General features: G+C 35.7%; 1 protein-coding gene across 15 annotated transcripts in view; it reads left to right on the top strand.

Annotated features, from left to right (window-relative positions):
- LOC126337040 (E3 ubiquitin-protein ligase TRIP12) overlaps window positions 1-14,741 on the top strand; it is a 215,765-nt gene extending 201,024 nt beyond the window's left edge. For all 15 annotated transcript variants that reach the window (XM_050001352.1, XM_050001355.1, XM_050001353.1 and 12 more), the window contains 5 exons: window positions 2,925-3,177; window positions 7,310-7,570; window positions 8,808-9,122; window positions 12,421-12,739; window positions 13,036-14,741. In XM_050001352.1, coding sequence (XP_049857309.1) covers window positions 2,925-3,177; window positions 7,310-7,570; window positions 8,808-9,122; window positions 12,421-12,739; window positions 13,036-13,232 — 1,345 coding nt within the window. In that variant the 3' untranslated portion in view covers window positions 13,233-14,741. The remainder of the gene's footprint in view (window positions 1-2,924; window positions 3,178-7,309; window positions 7,571-8,807; window positions 9,123-12,420; window positions 12,740-13,035) is intronic.
- Window positions 14,742-15,019: the final 278 nt, after the last annotated feature.

The raw sequence follows: 15,019 nt of genomic DNA, 5'->3' as shown, positions 1-15,019 counted from the left end.
TTTGTGGCAACCCTGAGAATACTTGAATGCCAAAGAATACCCTTTTACAATGAGAGCTGATGAACATCGATTCATCTGATGTGTGACACCATGTGGTACTGTGTATTTACATCATGGCAACAGGGGCATTTTACCAACCGAAATGCAGGCAGTGCGGAAGGAAAAGCCACTCACCATTGATATTTACTGGTCAGTGGCGTCACATTGCCTCTATTTAGCCAGATATCAAAAGTCACTACCAATCCTAAACACAGTCTATTATGATGAAAATTATAGAACAATAGAAATGTTCTTGCTGAACATTATCATAATATCAAATACAGTTAAACATATTAGTTCCCATATTGATATAATTAAAATTTTCGTGAAGATCAGTAAACTACATTTTTATTTGCCAGTATGTACTTCCAATTTATGCACAGTCTAAAGACAAGGACAATACTAACATGAAAGAATATGTTGAATTAAACATGATTGATCAGCTGTGTCTTAATGCAATGTACGAAGGAATTGTGAAAAATTTTTAAAATGAAAAATTGAAAACAATGAAAAGAGCTAAATCCAGGAACACGTATAGTTGTTAATAAGATTAAGGGCACTCCAAAAGTGATGCCAGAACAGATACATGAAACTGTCGAAGTTGTAAAGAAAGGAAAGGCTCCTAGAATGATCATACTTCAAAGGAAAAGGTTATATGTGGAGGATTTACAGACTACACATGAAAGGAGACAATTTGCCAAAATGATTCTACTTTGCAAGAAAGGAGACAAACAATATATTTAAAAACTACAGACCTGTCAGTTTCCTCCACATAATCTTGAAGGTATTCACTAAAATAATCACTTTCCACACTTGAAAAGCTTTGGAATGTAATCAATCTGAGGAACTAGCAGGCATTAGAAATGGATGTATTACAGTGGATCACATAGAAATTGTAAATGTTGTCATAAAAATAAGAGACAAATGTGAATTACCACTTCATCTGGGATTCATAGATACGCAGAAATCTTTTTACTTGAATTGAACAAGATCTGTACTGATAGTCCTTCAGAAAAAAATCACTGATTCAACCTCTTTTAGATACCACAGCTTCCATTATACTTCATCAGGATAATGGGAAATCCAGAATTGTAATAAGTCAGGCATGGAGATCACACAAAGTAAGTACTTTCAGCAGCCCTGAAGGCTGTAGCACATACTTTGTGTGTGTGTGTGTGTGTGTGTGTGTGTGTGTGTGTGTGTGTGTGTGTGTTAAAGCAGTGCCTCCCTTTGTTCCTCATTTGTTGTACCTTTTCTTGCCCAGAATTTCAAGTGATGAATGCTCTGCTGTTGCTTTCATTGTTTTCATCTTCCTTGCATCCTTAAAGAAAGTTATTCTCAGTTAACAGATTTCTATGAGGATGGTATTCAGGGCTGGTTGCAAGATAAATAAGCATATTAATATTGATGGGAGTTGTGTAGAAAAGTAGACTAAAGAACAGGCTTTCATCAAAAAATAAAATTCCTAAGAAAAGCTTACTTGCTTTATTTTTATTTCAAAATGTTACTTTGTTAAAAAGCACACTTGATACTACTTGTCTTAATACATTTCTCCAGTTTGGAACTTCTTAATCTGATCCAGCCATCTGTTTCTGAGTTGGTCTTCCCCTGGCACGTATCTATATAGAGATTTTTCTCATCTTCTTCACATGGCCAAACCACTTGAGCTGTGCATTACTCTGTCTCTGTCATTGACAGATCCACTTGAATTTCTTCTCTGAGAAATTCTAATTCGCTTTCTTATAGTCTTTTGCAAGACTGATCATTTCACATGCTCAGATCTGCCTTGTTAAGTACACTGCACTCTGAAGCGTATGTCATCATCAGCAGGAGACATGGTTTGTTTAGCTCTCACATTGAAAAGCATGACCGTGCAGTGAGATCTGAATGGATGCTGAAGTTGCTAATACTTGATAAAATGTGCTACTGTTTGCCTATGACATGGTGACTATCTCCACAATACCAACCAAAATGTTGGTTGAACAGGAAGAGAGGATGGCTCACCATTTGTGTTACCATTAAGACCCCTCATGCAATCTAAACATCTAAAGTTGCAAGTTGTTTTACTCACAGTGCCAGCTAAAATCAAGAATTACTAGAGCAAAGCTGAATGGCATAAAATTTTCAATATTTCATTATATCTAAAGCTGTTGAAAAAATACCTAAAAAATCCTCCACAGTGAAGGATAAAGAACATGGAAAAACAAAAGGATAAATACTCTGGTGCTGCACAGTAGTAGTGCCTACCATAGGAAGTTACATCCAACATTCAAATCCCACTGTACTCATTATAATGTTGTGGTGGTGGTGGTGGTGGTGGTGGTGATATTATACTGTTTGTCCACAGTAACTTGACAAGTTTACTGGTGCTGCCAGAGGAAGAGAAAATTGGCTGTAGTTGAAAAAATATTTATTTCTCTCTCAGAGGCTGCAAACATTAAGCTGCCTCTATCAGGAGCAGTAGTAAAAAAACCTGTTCAAACTTATGTTGGTAATTACACTAAATTCAAGCTGTTCTGCTCATGAATTTTTGTAAAAACTTGTGGCAGGGTCCAGTAGCTCTACCCCCCCTCCCCCCCCCCTCCCCCCCCCCTCACACACACACACACACACACACACACACACACACACACACACCAGTACATTGAAGATCCAGAGTTGTATTTACAGCTGACAGAGTGCAAGTGAGTGAATGACTAGCCTTACTTCTACAGAAACACATGCTTTAAAAAATGAACACCAAGTTACGCACAGTGCTACTTAGTGCTTAAGGGCCTCCTCCTTCCCATTGGCCACAATTATGCTCTTAGTAATAATACTTTTGCCTGCAGGTTTGTTGACACCAAATGTGTGAACGCAGTTTAAGTTACTTTTCATTGTTTCAGCCCCTTTCTTTTTCCATTTGAGACACGTCAGCTACTTTTCTATGCAACCTCCTTTGACCGTGACCGAGCACTGCAGCGGTTGTTGGATTCGACACCAGAACTTAGCAATTCAGATTCCCAGGAACGTGTAACTCCACGACTCGACAGACGTAAACGTGTCATATCGCGTGACGACATATTGAAGCAAGCTGAACACCTTATGCAGGAGCTGGCTAGTTCCAGAGCTTTACTCGAAGTCCAGTATCATGATGAGGTAAGGGATGCCATTTTTAAAATTCGTGTATGCTACTTACTATCATCAACACATATTGCACTGTTTTCTTGCATACAGTGGTCCATGTTTCAAGCATAAATCAGACATGTATAGTAGTGTCTTATATTAGCATTAAATTAGTAAATTTAGTGATGTGAAACAAATTAATAATTCTTATTTGCTTATTACACAGTAGTGCCCAAGAATACATTGGAGTAGGTAGCTCTTTTTAAAACATTTGCAGTGAATATTATCCCATTGAGTAGTCCTTTTTTGATCTAAATATATTTGTTACTTTCCAGCCAACAAATTTAACGCAGTGTGAAGTTTAGATAAAACATACCTCAATGGTTTATCCTCATCTTGAAACATGAAAAACTTTTTAATTAAATGAATTATAATTTCCATTGCACAAAGTGTAATTTTATGCAAATAACATTCTCTTGCTTCAGCTTTTGTGAACTTTTTCTTTGTAAGAATATGGCTTTTGTTTGCCATAAGCTGGGAAATTAATTTATTTTTTTCAGTAAATGATTTTTGTAGTTGCTTGCTGTGATTTATAACAAATTTTCTTTCTCAGTCTATTGGCTGATAAACATTGTTGACAAATGTGTCTTTGGATTTAGTCATTGAACAATATATTTACAGTTAAAACTTACACAGCTCCACTTGCACATTTCTTCATGGACAGTTTTTCTAGATTTTGAAGATATTTCCCAAATAATCCAAGGGTTATGAAACTAAAGTCTTAAATCTTTCCTTTTCATTACAACATTCCTGACTAAAGAATAAGACTGTGTGAACCAATACCTTCTGGGAATACAGTCCCAGAAAATTCAGTTCTCTTTCTGGTATTTTATCTGTATACCTTGCAGAGTGAACTAACAGACTAATGAGTCTTTGTACTGATAAAATATAAATATGCACCATAAAAACTTGTATTGTGTACAGCTTCAGGTTATAAATTTAGTGCAACTGAAGGCATACAAAAAGACTATCTGTAATTGAGAATCATATTTAGAAGAGGCAGTTAATAATAAAAAAGAAAAAGGGCCTTATAATGTGATTAGGTGTTCAATGAGGATAGCAATATGTGTACTTGAAGCCTGCAAGCCCAAGCATAGTTGGGTAATAAAGGAAAGTATCGAAGTGGTTGGTGTTTATGTGGAAAGATGGCGGAAGAGGGATTGTAAATGGAATGGTAACAGTTATGACAAGAAAGGGGTCAGAGGCAGCTGCAGATTAAGGACTAAAGCAGGTCAAGGGGGATTGTGGGACGGAAAGATGGGGTGGAGATACAGTTTCCACTTGGGAAATGAAGAGAATGGTGGTTATGGCATAAGTGGATAGTAAGTGGATGTTGTCCAACTTGAAACAAAGTGCTAGTGGGGTACCTTGGGCTTTTACTATGTTTAAAGATGTTATTGTTGATTTCAGACAATAAAAACTCTAGGTTGGAATATCAACAATGCAAGTAAAAGGATAGATTGCCACTCAGTTGTAAAGATGATAAATTGAGTTACAGACAGGAACAACAAAGAGATCGTTACAAAGTGTTTTATACTCCGGGCATCCACAGCTGTTGAAAGGCATGATTTTAAGAATAAGTCCATTCATAGCCATTAAAATGGTTGTTTTATTGAAACACAACCGGTTTCATGGCCTAAAGCCACATTGTCAGGTGCACCCTACATATTAAAGAATAGTAAACAGATTGTTAAGATTTAGCTTTCAGCCAAAGCCTTCTTCAGAAAAGAAAACACACACACACACACACACACACATTCATGCACACAGTCATCTACAGCTCCTCAGACTGGAATGCATGCAAGTCCGAGCTGCCGGAAGTGGCAGTCGGGTGTGTGATGGGTGCTTGCTTTTCTGAAGGAGACTTGGGCCAAAAGCTAAATTATAACAATCATTCCATTGTATCTGTCTGTAATTCAGTGTGTCGTCTTTAAATGGTGAGCAGGAATCTATCCTTTTTTTATATTTTTGTTGTTGATTTGTGTGTTTAATGTGGAAAAATTGTATGGAGAGATTGATGAAGTAAGAGTTTTTAGGAGTATGGAAGAACAAAAATAGGGTGTCCAGATTAGTTTCTACTACTGAACATGGGCCAAATAATGAGTTTGATTTTGGATGCTAGAAAAGTTTTCGCTATATTTTTCTTGAACAGGTTTGCATAGTAAGCTACCATTAGAGTACTCATAGCAGTACTGTGAACTTGCAAAATGCAAATAACTGCAGGGTGTTTACTCCTCGGGACAACCAGGAAAAACACAGGAATTTTTTAGTCCAGTAGAAAATGGGGAAAAAACCTGGGAACTTCTGATAATTCTGGAAATTTTTCATTGTTTTCGTTTTCAGTTAAATTCTTGTAATTTTGACTGGTAAGGACTGATATGTCTTGCAGAACGGTGAAGTTTTTATGTCGATTTGCTAAAGAAATTCGGCTTTTATTAATCTTTTCCGCTGAAGTAGTCAATTTACTTGAAACAAAGTGTTTCATTCCACACTATTGCCTAGTTTCAACAGTTTGTTGAATTTAGAGTGCACATTTTCATCTTCTGTAACCTATGCCATAATACAGAACCAAACCTGAGATAAAACAGTTGTATTCAAAGGAGGAAAAAGAAAAGAAATTGGAATTTACATCCCAAATACCATACTGTGAAAAGCTTAATATCAGGTTGGGGACTACTTCATTGTGGATCTGGACATACAAATGTGCACTTAAAGTCAAATTACATATTTATTATGGTTCACAAAATTTCAATGCCGTTAGAGTATCATCTGACATCCTTTTACTTTTATGAAGTAATGTAAGCTCCGTTAAAGCTTTATACATAGCTGTGGATGCGCAGGAATGACCATTTTCTGGCGCTCTCTGGTAACTGCTGAAATGAACCTATTTCTAACAGGTAGCAAGAAAATATTGTGAATGGTGGATTTCAAAGTAAATTTTGTTTTATGCCAGATGAATTATTTTGCATTACAAATCAGAGAGAGATTGACTCTCATTTTAAACTTAATGCTTTGAGGACCAGACACTTAAAAGAATTTCGAGCCCAGAAGACAAGACATTTATGTTGGGGGTGGGGGGGCAATATTACGTGTAAAAGCTTAGCTTTTCTAGTAGCTACACTATTTACATTAATTTAGACCATTAACTTTCCCATTTACGTGTTCGCACTACTTAACAGTAATGTTGCTATTGGCTGACTACATCACGTTTACTGTGCGCTGAATATCTGCTGCCATCGGCTTGGGAGATAACATGATTGGCTTACAAAATTGCATCGCAATCTCTAATTCAATGCTTCAGAAACTAATGTGCTGTGATTGGTGGAATTTGAATTTATTTTTTCGCAATATGAAAATTTGCATCATATCATAAAATGGAAATATGCAACATACATGTTGCTGCACATCAAAGGTTTACTGTTTTCTTGTAAAGTGCTGGAAAGTTCTATGCTGGTATATAAAACCTTAACCATCCAAAGGATTGATAACTTTCACAGTTCCAAGGGAAGGTAAGGTATATGGTCATTTAACACAAAAAAAGTGTGTTTTTAGCTGGGAAATCCAGAATTCTCTCACCCCCTCACTTGTGCACATATACACCCTAAATTAACATAAATCTTTTCATTTACTGCTATGTATAAAGATTGAATTGTTTTCTCTCCAAAATACACATCATCCTGGAGGTTCGTAATACATGGCATTTTTAATACATGTATGCTGTGAGTGACACATGCTTTTGCTACAGCTGCAAATACAGTATGCTGACACTGGCCACACTGTATAGTTCATAAATAATGTTTGTTCTTTAGTTTTAGCACATATTTTATTTTTTAACACTGCCAGTCTTTGCACTAATTTTTATTTTTTTATTTTTTAACATGGACTTATCTGAAGAAGATCATTGCTGACTAAATTGGTTTTCAAATGAAAAGTATATTTAAAAAGTTCTAGCATTTCTCATATAAACTGCCAGTTTTGTTATGTTTGTGTATAATCGGTTAAAAAGGTTATTCTTTTATATGTTGCAGTTGTATGAACTTTCAGACAATATTTTCAGTGCATTCAATATTTGGCCATAGGCCACTGATTTGTTGTGATTTTACAGGTGGGAACAGGACTTGGTCCAACATTGGAGTTCTATGCTCTCGTATCTCGTGAACTGCAGCGTGCAGATTTGGAGTTATGGAATGGAGAACGTACAGAGCCAACTGACAGTGAAGGTGGCACCAGTTACATTCATTCACCGGTTGGCCTTTTCCCAACACCTCTTCCTCGCACAGCAAAGTCCAGTACTGTTGCCAAAGTCAAGAGCAAATTTAGGTTTCTTGGAAAATTAATGGCAAAAGCTGTAATGGATTCCAGAATGGTAAGTTTAGTTTTTGTGTATTTCATAAGATGCAGTTAAATCTCTCCCAGATACTGGTATAATGTACAAAATTCATTAAAAGTACAATATGTGATTAGGTTTGCCTGATTAATCATTACACCCAAGTCATTAGCACAACCTTTTCTGCTATCTTTTAAAAAGAAGCTATTCTCCTCTTTTTCAGTAATCTCTCACAAAGGAGAGCTAGCGATGTCATGATCATCATGACTTTAGTTCTTGCATAATTTTGTGTAGCCTGTTACTATTAACTACATTGGTGACTTGAGTAGTTATGCCACTCCGTCCTGACAAATTCACACAAATCTTGGGCATCTAAAACCACGAATTTGTTACATTTTGCTTTCTGTCATAAAGTGGTTGTAAATAAATGACATTAAAATGAAGATTTAGAACTAAAGAAAAGATAAATGTGGTATAAAGTCTTTTTGACCACAAAAATTGCATATGCAATCCTTGGGTAGAGCACTTTTCTGTTCCATGACCATATAAAACTGATGCATCAGTTTGTGTGGGAGTGCCTGTAATTCAGATGTACAGAGATGGTAAGTTGCTACCCAAGTTTAGGAGTTTCTTACAAATTACACTGGAGATCAGCAGAAGTAGTAATAACGTAGCGTTGCTGAAACTACTGTATGTGGAAGAGTATTCTAATACGACATGTCAGTCATCACCACCTGGATTTTGACCATCTATTGCCATTTTCCAGATACTGGTCTCTTTGTTGGCCTTCCATTTACAGTTATAATTGATGCCATTTATTTGGCAGTGCAAGAGAAACAGTGGCAGAAGAAGTTGTATCAAACACATACTTCCTAATATTTATGTAAATGACATAACCCAAATCTGAAGGCACAAGATTGGTAAGAGGGTTGGATTACGAGAAGAAAATATCTCTTAATATTTGACACTGTGGTGATGGTTTCCAGCTGAAGCTCTGGACTAGCAATTTTGATGAAAATAAGCACATTTCTTACCTGTAATAGAAATAGTGTTTTTGCAAAACTGTAACTTGGTTCACGCTAATATTGAGTTGACAATGGCAACAAAAAATGCTTAGTCTTTATTGTGTATGATATTAGTGTGTTGCTTTCATCAGAATTTACTGTTAAAAGATAAACAATTATTATTGTTGATTCTACTATTTTGCTCAGAATTGGAAACGTTTAAAATTTTTGTGGAATTGTTAAATGGGATTATATACTCTAATTTTCAACAGCTGGATCTGCCGTTCAGTGTTGTATTTTATCGTTGGCTACTGGGGCACGAAGGAACTCTCTCACTACCTGACCTGGCTCACGTGTGCCCGGCAGTTCATGCTACACTGGGTAGACTCCAACAGGTTTCTCGTCTGAGAGATCGCCTCGCCCAGGACCCACAACGTCGCCACCTTATTGAACATCTAGATCTGGATGGCTGTCCTATAGCTGACCTTGGACTTGATTTCACATTACCTGGTCATGCCAATGTGGAAATGTGTCGTGGTGGCAAAGACATGGCACTCACAGTACATACAATTGACCATTACATTAAGGTAATCTTTGTTGTTCTCTAAATTAGTGTTAAATTTAAAAAAAATAGTGTAAAATATTAATAGTGTACAAAATATTAGTTTTGGTGTCCCTGTTTTAAACTGGTGTGGTGTGCAGTATAGTGAGAGCTTATTTATTAACACACAAATTCGTGTGTTGCAAGCCTTGGATATACCCACAAAATTTTATCGGATTGTAATTAACCAGTCATAATACTGTACACACAGACGAATCTACTTTGTCTTCTTCTTTTCTTTTTTTCCATTGAATCGTTACACATCCTTAACAAAGGAAATAAAAATTCAGTATTGCTCATCTTCGAATGTAGCAGCCTTTCAAATATTCATAGCAACAAAAATTAGTTTCTTTACCTAAATACCTGCAGTGCATAAGGCACATTTAAGAGTTCGTAAGCTGTGGCTCATTTTCATTTCATGTATTGTTTTGTTGTATTTGTGAAGTGCTGGTTTCAGTGAACCATAATGAATCTCATTCATTGTAGTGCCAAATTCAAGAAGGAAGTTATTTTTTTTCTGGAAAAAAGTGCTAATCATGCTGCAGGTTTGCTTAAGGGGCCAGAAAGCCCGGCTCAGTGCCACTGTTTGCACAACACTGCCACTTCACTACAAATATGCTATGAAAAGCTGATTGGCAAACCTGTGTTCACGATTTACACCTATATGACCAACACTTCATCGGTATGTTTTCAGTGTTTTCCTACCAGTGACAAGAGAATGGTTTCTTTTAAACCATGTATTCTTCCATGGTAGCTGTTACGTCACTTACATGCTATCACCCTAACAAACTCGATTGAGACAGCGGCAAACACCAATGAATATGTATGTCGTGTACTATTGGCATTTGTATTGTTCTTATGTGGAATAGTGACAATGTAGGAAATGAACCACGAGAACGGACTTTTGTATTGATTTTTATATCATCTACAACTATAAACTGTATGCAGACAAATTATGTGGTTTTAAATAGTAAATTAATCTACAAAATAACCTTGCTTAAGTTCAACTCCTAAGCTTATGAATTGAGTGCAACTACTGTAGCTTTTAGAATGATAAACTTCATTTGTAAATAAAATAGAAAGAAACTTCCACATGGGAAAAATATATTAAAAACAAAGATTCCAAGACTTACCAAGCGGGAAAGCGCCGGCAGACAGGCACATTAACAAAACACACACACAGAATTACTAGCTTTCGCAACCGATGGTTGCTCCCGGGATTGGAATGACTCCTTACCCTCTCCCTTAAAACCCACATCCTTTCGTCTTTCCCTCTCCTTCCTGAAGAAGCAACCATCGGTTGCGAAAGCTAGTAATTCTGTGTGTGTGTTTGTGTGTTTTGTTAATGTGCCTGTCTGCCGGCGCTTTCCCGCTTGGTAAGTCTTGGAATCTTTGTTTTTAATAAACTTCATTTGTATTTTGAAGTGAGGTCTACAATGTTCAAATCTAATTTTCAGCTGCTGTTTTCTTCAGTCAAATTGACCAAAATTCTCACACGCGAAATATGAACTGTGAGAAACTGATAAGTTTAATTGAAGAAAGAGTGAGTTTGTGGTATCCTGAAGATAAAAATATTATAATTGGCATATAGCTCTGAAATTGCAGGTTTATTGGAAATCACAAATAGCCAAAATCTTCACCGGAAATTTTAGGCTGAAATTATAACCTCAAAAAAATAATTTGAGTGATTTCCCTAAATCACTTAAGGCAAATGCCAGGATGGTTCCTTCAGTAGGCCATAGCCACTTTCATTCTCTATCCTTCCCTAATCCGAGCTTGTGCTCTGTCTCTAATCACTTCTGTTGTAGACAGGATGTTACCCACTGATCTCCTCCTCCTCCTCCTCATTTATCTGTATATTCGTTTCGGTGAATTAAAAATAGTAAAAAAACTTGCCCATTGAATCGTAATGAGGCAGCCTCATTTTGGTCTCCTTATGAAATTCACATTGTAGTAAAAACTGAAAGGGTACAACAACAGAAAAATACAATAAACTTTATCATGGTGTTTCTTTGAACAGTACCATGTCACTGAATGACAGAGATCGTCATTTCTAGTTGAATGTACAAAAGTATAATGTTAGGTCAAAAATATTGAGAATTTTGTGTAAAATTTTGTGTAAAATGATATCTTCCTCTTCACTCTTTCCTTTTTCCATAATCCGGTATAAAAAGCCACATGCTAATATTTAATTTTTGCGTAACTCACGTGGAAAAATATTGTAGGTGGTAATGATTGCCCTCGGGAGCATGTTCATGACCATGTCCCCACACAATTTAGTTGTGCAGTGGAATTGAATTCTCATCAGCCGCTAAGCTCTGCACTGCGCAACTTCTAGAAACAGTGTACAGCCTTTGTGCAGAAAAGTAAAAGTAAAAAAAGACTGTCAATGTGTCACGGTTCTGTGATCCATATTGTTAATCAGTAGTTTCATATGTGGAGAGAGGCTTATTTTAGGCCCCAACAGGGCATTAGCCAAGTGTTGATGCATTTCACATACAATCACTTTTATTTTATCACCATCCCAGGACAGAAATTAGCCACTTGCGCTGTCCATCCAGATTTTGTTGACTGAACTTTAAAACAGCACCAGTAAAGTTACAGATAATGTGTACATGTTGAAAACATTTGACTTAGAGTATACATAGTACAAATGACCTACTGATTAGTATCCTGTCTTGCTTCAGTGTCTACTTGGTGATTGTTGTGAATAGTTTCAACAAATTCAGTGTGTGCCAGTATTGGATGTCAGTTGCTAGGTTTCTGCAAAAGAACAAAAAAAAAGGTATATGAATTATATATACGCATTTTGTCCAGCATGCAATATGATGCCGTCATAGAACAATATTAATAAACTTTATTTGTATATGTACAACTGCATCCCATTACTGTTTTCTGCATTTTGTCAAAATTGCGTTGAAATAAAGTTTTATGCAACAGTGATTCATTAAGGGAAAAATGGACCACTTTGTAATATTTCACCACTTTATCTCTGAAAATAAGGTTTTTTTTTTCCATCAACATAAAACTAAACTTGCAGTGGCACCAAAGAGCTACTTGTATTGAGCTGCTAGATTTTCAACTGTTAACATTAAAGTATAGAATTATCATTCCTGTAATTTCCAAACTGAGAAACATTAGCTAGTAGTCCTTCAATTCTATAAATTGTCTGCATCATAATTGTAGAATGTGGAAACAAGAAAGATGTTTTATTAGTTATTTGAGAGTTTTGGTCACTGTACGATAGAAAGCAGTGTACTTACATATTTGGTTTCTTTTTATAGCTTGTCTGCCACTGGTTCCTGGTTGAAGGTGTTTCAAGACAAATGGAAGCCCTTCGTGAAGGGTTTGAGTCTGTTTTTCCACTTTCTCATTTGCACATGTTTTACCCGGAGGAATTGGAAGCTGTTTTCTGTGGTGGTGTTGCATCCTCATCCGGTTGGGACGTCAAAATGCTTATGGAATGCTGCCGACCAGATCATGGATATACACCAGACTCTCGTGCTATTCGTTTCTTATTTGAAATTCTAAGTCTTTATGATAGTGAAGAACGGCGACTTTTTATCCAGTTTGTTACTGGGTCTCCAAGGCTGCCTGTTGGAGGTAAACAATTTTTCTGTTCCGCCTTTGCTTATCATTTTGTTCACTAATATAACAAGAACTAAAATGTGCATTTGAATTGAAGTAGATGAAATCTCACAGAAAACGCAAATTATCCAGCCCTGTCAGAAATTTCTTCCTTAAAAAAATATTCCCTCCCATTTTTCCCCATAAGAAGTTGTAGTGTTAGTTACTTTCTGATAGAAAATATCTTTATAAACTGAACTTTATCTGATTTGTACAAATTGAAAGCATTACAGTTACAAATTGTCTGATATATACCATTATTTCATTTACAGGATTCAAAAGTCTATCCCCACCGCTCACAGTTGTTCGTAAAACACTGGAACCAAATATGAACCCCGATGACTTTTTACCATCTGTGATGACTTGTGTAAACTACCTCAAACTACCAGATTATTCTTCAATTGAAGTGATGAAGGCCAAGTTAAAACTTGCTGCTATGGAAGGACAGCATTCTTTCCATTTATCGTAGTATCAGCACTTGGACTGTTGAGATTAATAAAGAATATTTGAACAGTATTGCTAGTTTGAATAATGATGCTCAGAGGGAACGAAAATAGTGCTATTACACAGACTGAAAATTCTGAGTATTGTTTTCAAAAACACAGAAGTGTTTGTTTTTTTTATTAAGCTGTGATTACTCTGTTAGCTTTGGTTGTTCCGCCAGTATAACAGAAATGTGTGTTTTTTATTTGCAGAATAGCTCAGTCATAAATGACATATTTTTGGTGAAATGACTTTTCCTCACTTTTACCAAATGTAAATACTTGCTTTTACCACTGTCACCCAAGTTAAAACAAATATTAGTGAGCCCTATTGCTCAAGATTCCAAACTGGGCATTATTATTCTGCTTGTGATACATTTACATAGTCAGCTGTCATACTGAGAAAGTTTGAATATGAAATTTTACACTTGTGTGTTGTGTAAAATGAACTGTTAAAATGTTACACTGTGATTTCGTACTGAAAGAACTACATTGATGAGAAGAAAATGGTGATATGATCTGCCTTCTAGGAGAGGCCTGCTGTTGCATTTTTCATTGTGCATTTGTGTGTTTGTGAGTGAATACTGAATGACTAAGTAAGAAATTGATAGTAAGAATTGTTTATGGACTTTTTATATATCCTATCTGAAGAACCTAGTGTACAGACAGTGTGTTTTCATAAAATATTATTTGAGGAAGTAAGAGTGAGTGTCTGGATGAACAAACAAGTGAAAGAAGTGAGATACATAAATATAGCTATCCTTTGTGCCCTGTTTGATATATTTAAAATTGTTTTGTGTTTTGGTTTCCTTTCTTATCACAAATTGTGTTTATTGTTTAATTTTCTTTTGTTGTGCAGGAAGACTGTCTTAACCTCAGTGTGATATTTCACCTAGCAAACTTTGCACATAAAAATTTTTTTTAAACAGAAGTTAATTTGGGTAAATACTCAGTGTAAGCATTATTTAAAATTTTCCACATTAAGTTGACAAGCTATTTGAACTAAATGAAAACTGTTTTCCAACACAGAGGAAAAGTCATTATTGTAAAATTATGTCTGCTTTACTAAATTCATCTTTTGATTAAGTGTGTACCTGTTTGTGAGAACAAATTTGAACTTCACAGATAACATTAAATTACTGTGAATAATCTTTTAAATTTGGAATTCTTTGCTGTCTTGGAAAGTAATCATTGACTCTTTCATTCAAACTTTATGATTGAAAGGGTGTGGAAATAATGGCTATTGCATTAGTATTTCAGGTAAAATTGGATATCAGGCCAGAGAAGTGTTTTAGGACAAGAATTTTAATTGTTACATTTCTGGAGCTACAACTGGAGCATCAGAGTTATACCTTCTCTCATTTGTTTTCTAAATGCCTGTATGTACATTGTCTGAATTGTTGAAGAGTCCATCATTTGTGGATTTGTCTGCATCTTCCTTATTTTTATCCCCAAGAATTTATTTTGTTTTGTGAATAAAAGAAATAGAAATTTGATTGAAGTTGTGATTCACAGAATCCCTATCATCATAGAATGTAGTCTCTATTGCTGAAAGTTTTCCTGTATTTATCACAAAAAAATGATTGTGATTTAAGTATATGGGAGTTATGTTTGGTAATGAAAAATGCCATATTCCCCACAAATTATCATAACTGTGAAGCAAGTATGCATGAATTATAATGTTTATTAACTAACAATGCCATATTCCTTTATATTAAATGAAAATTCTTTGAAAATACTTCAGTCACTGCAATCCATTTACACTGTCCTGTGT

Source organism: Schistocerca gregaria, chromosome 2, assembly GCF_023897955.1.
Source record: "Schistocerca gregaria isolate iqSchGreg1 chromosome 2, iqSchGreg1.2, whole genome shotgun sequence".
Taxonomy (NCBI): Eukaryota; Metazoa; Arthropoda; class Insecta; order Orthoptera; family Acrididae; genus Schistocerca; species Schistocerca gregaria.
Note: the sequence above shows the minus strand (reverse complement) of the source record. Positions and strands in the feature narration are given on the sequence as shown.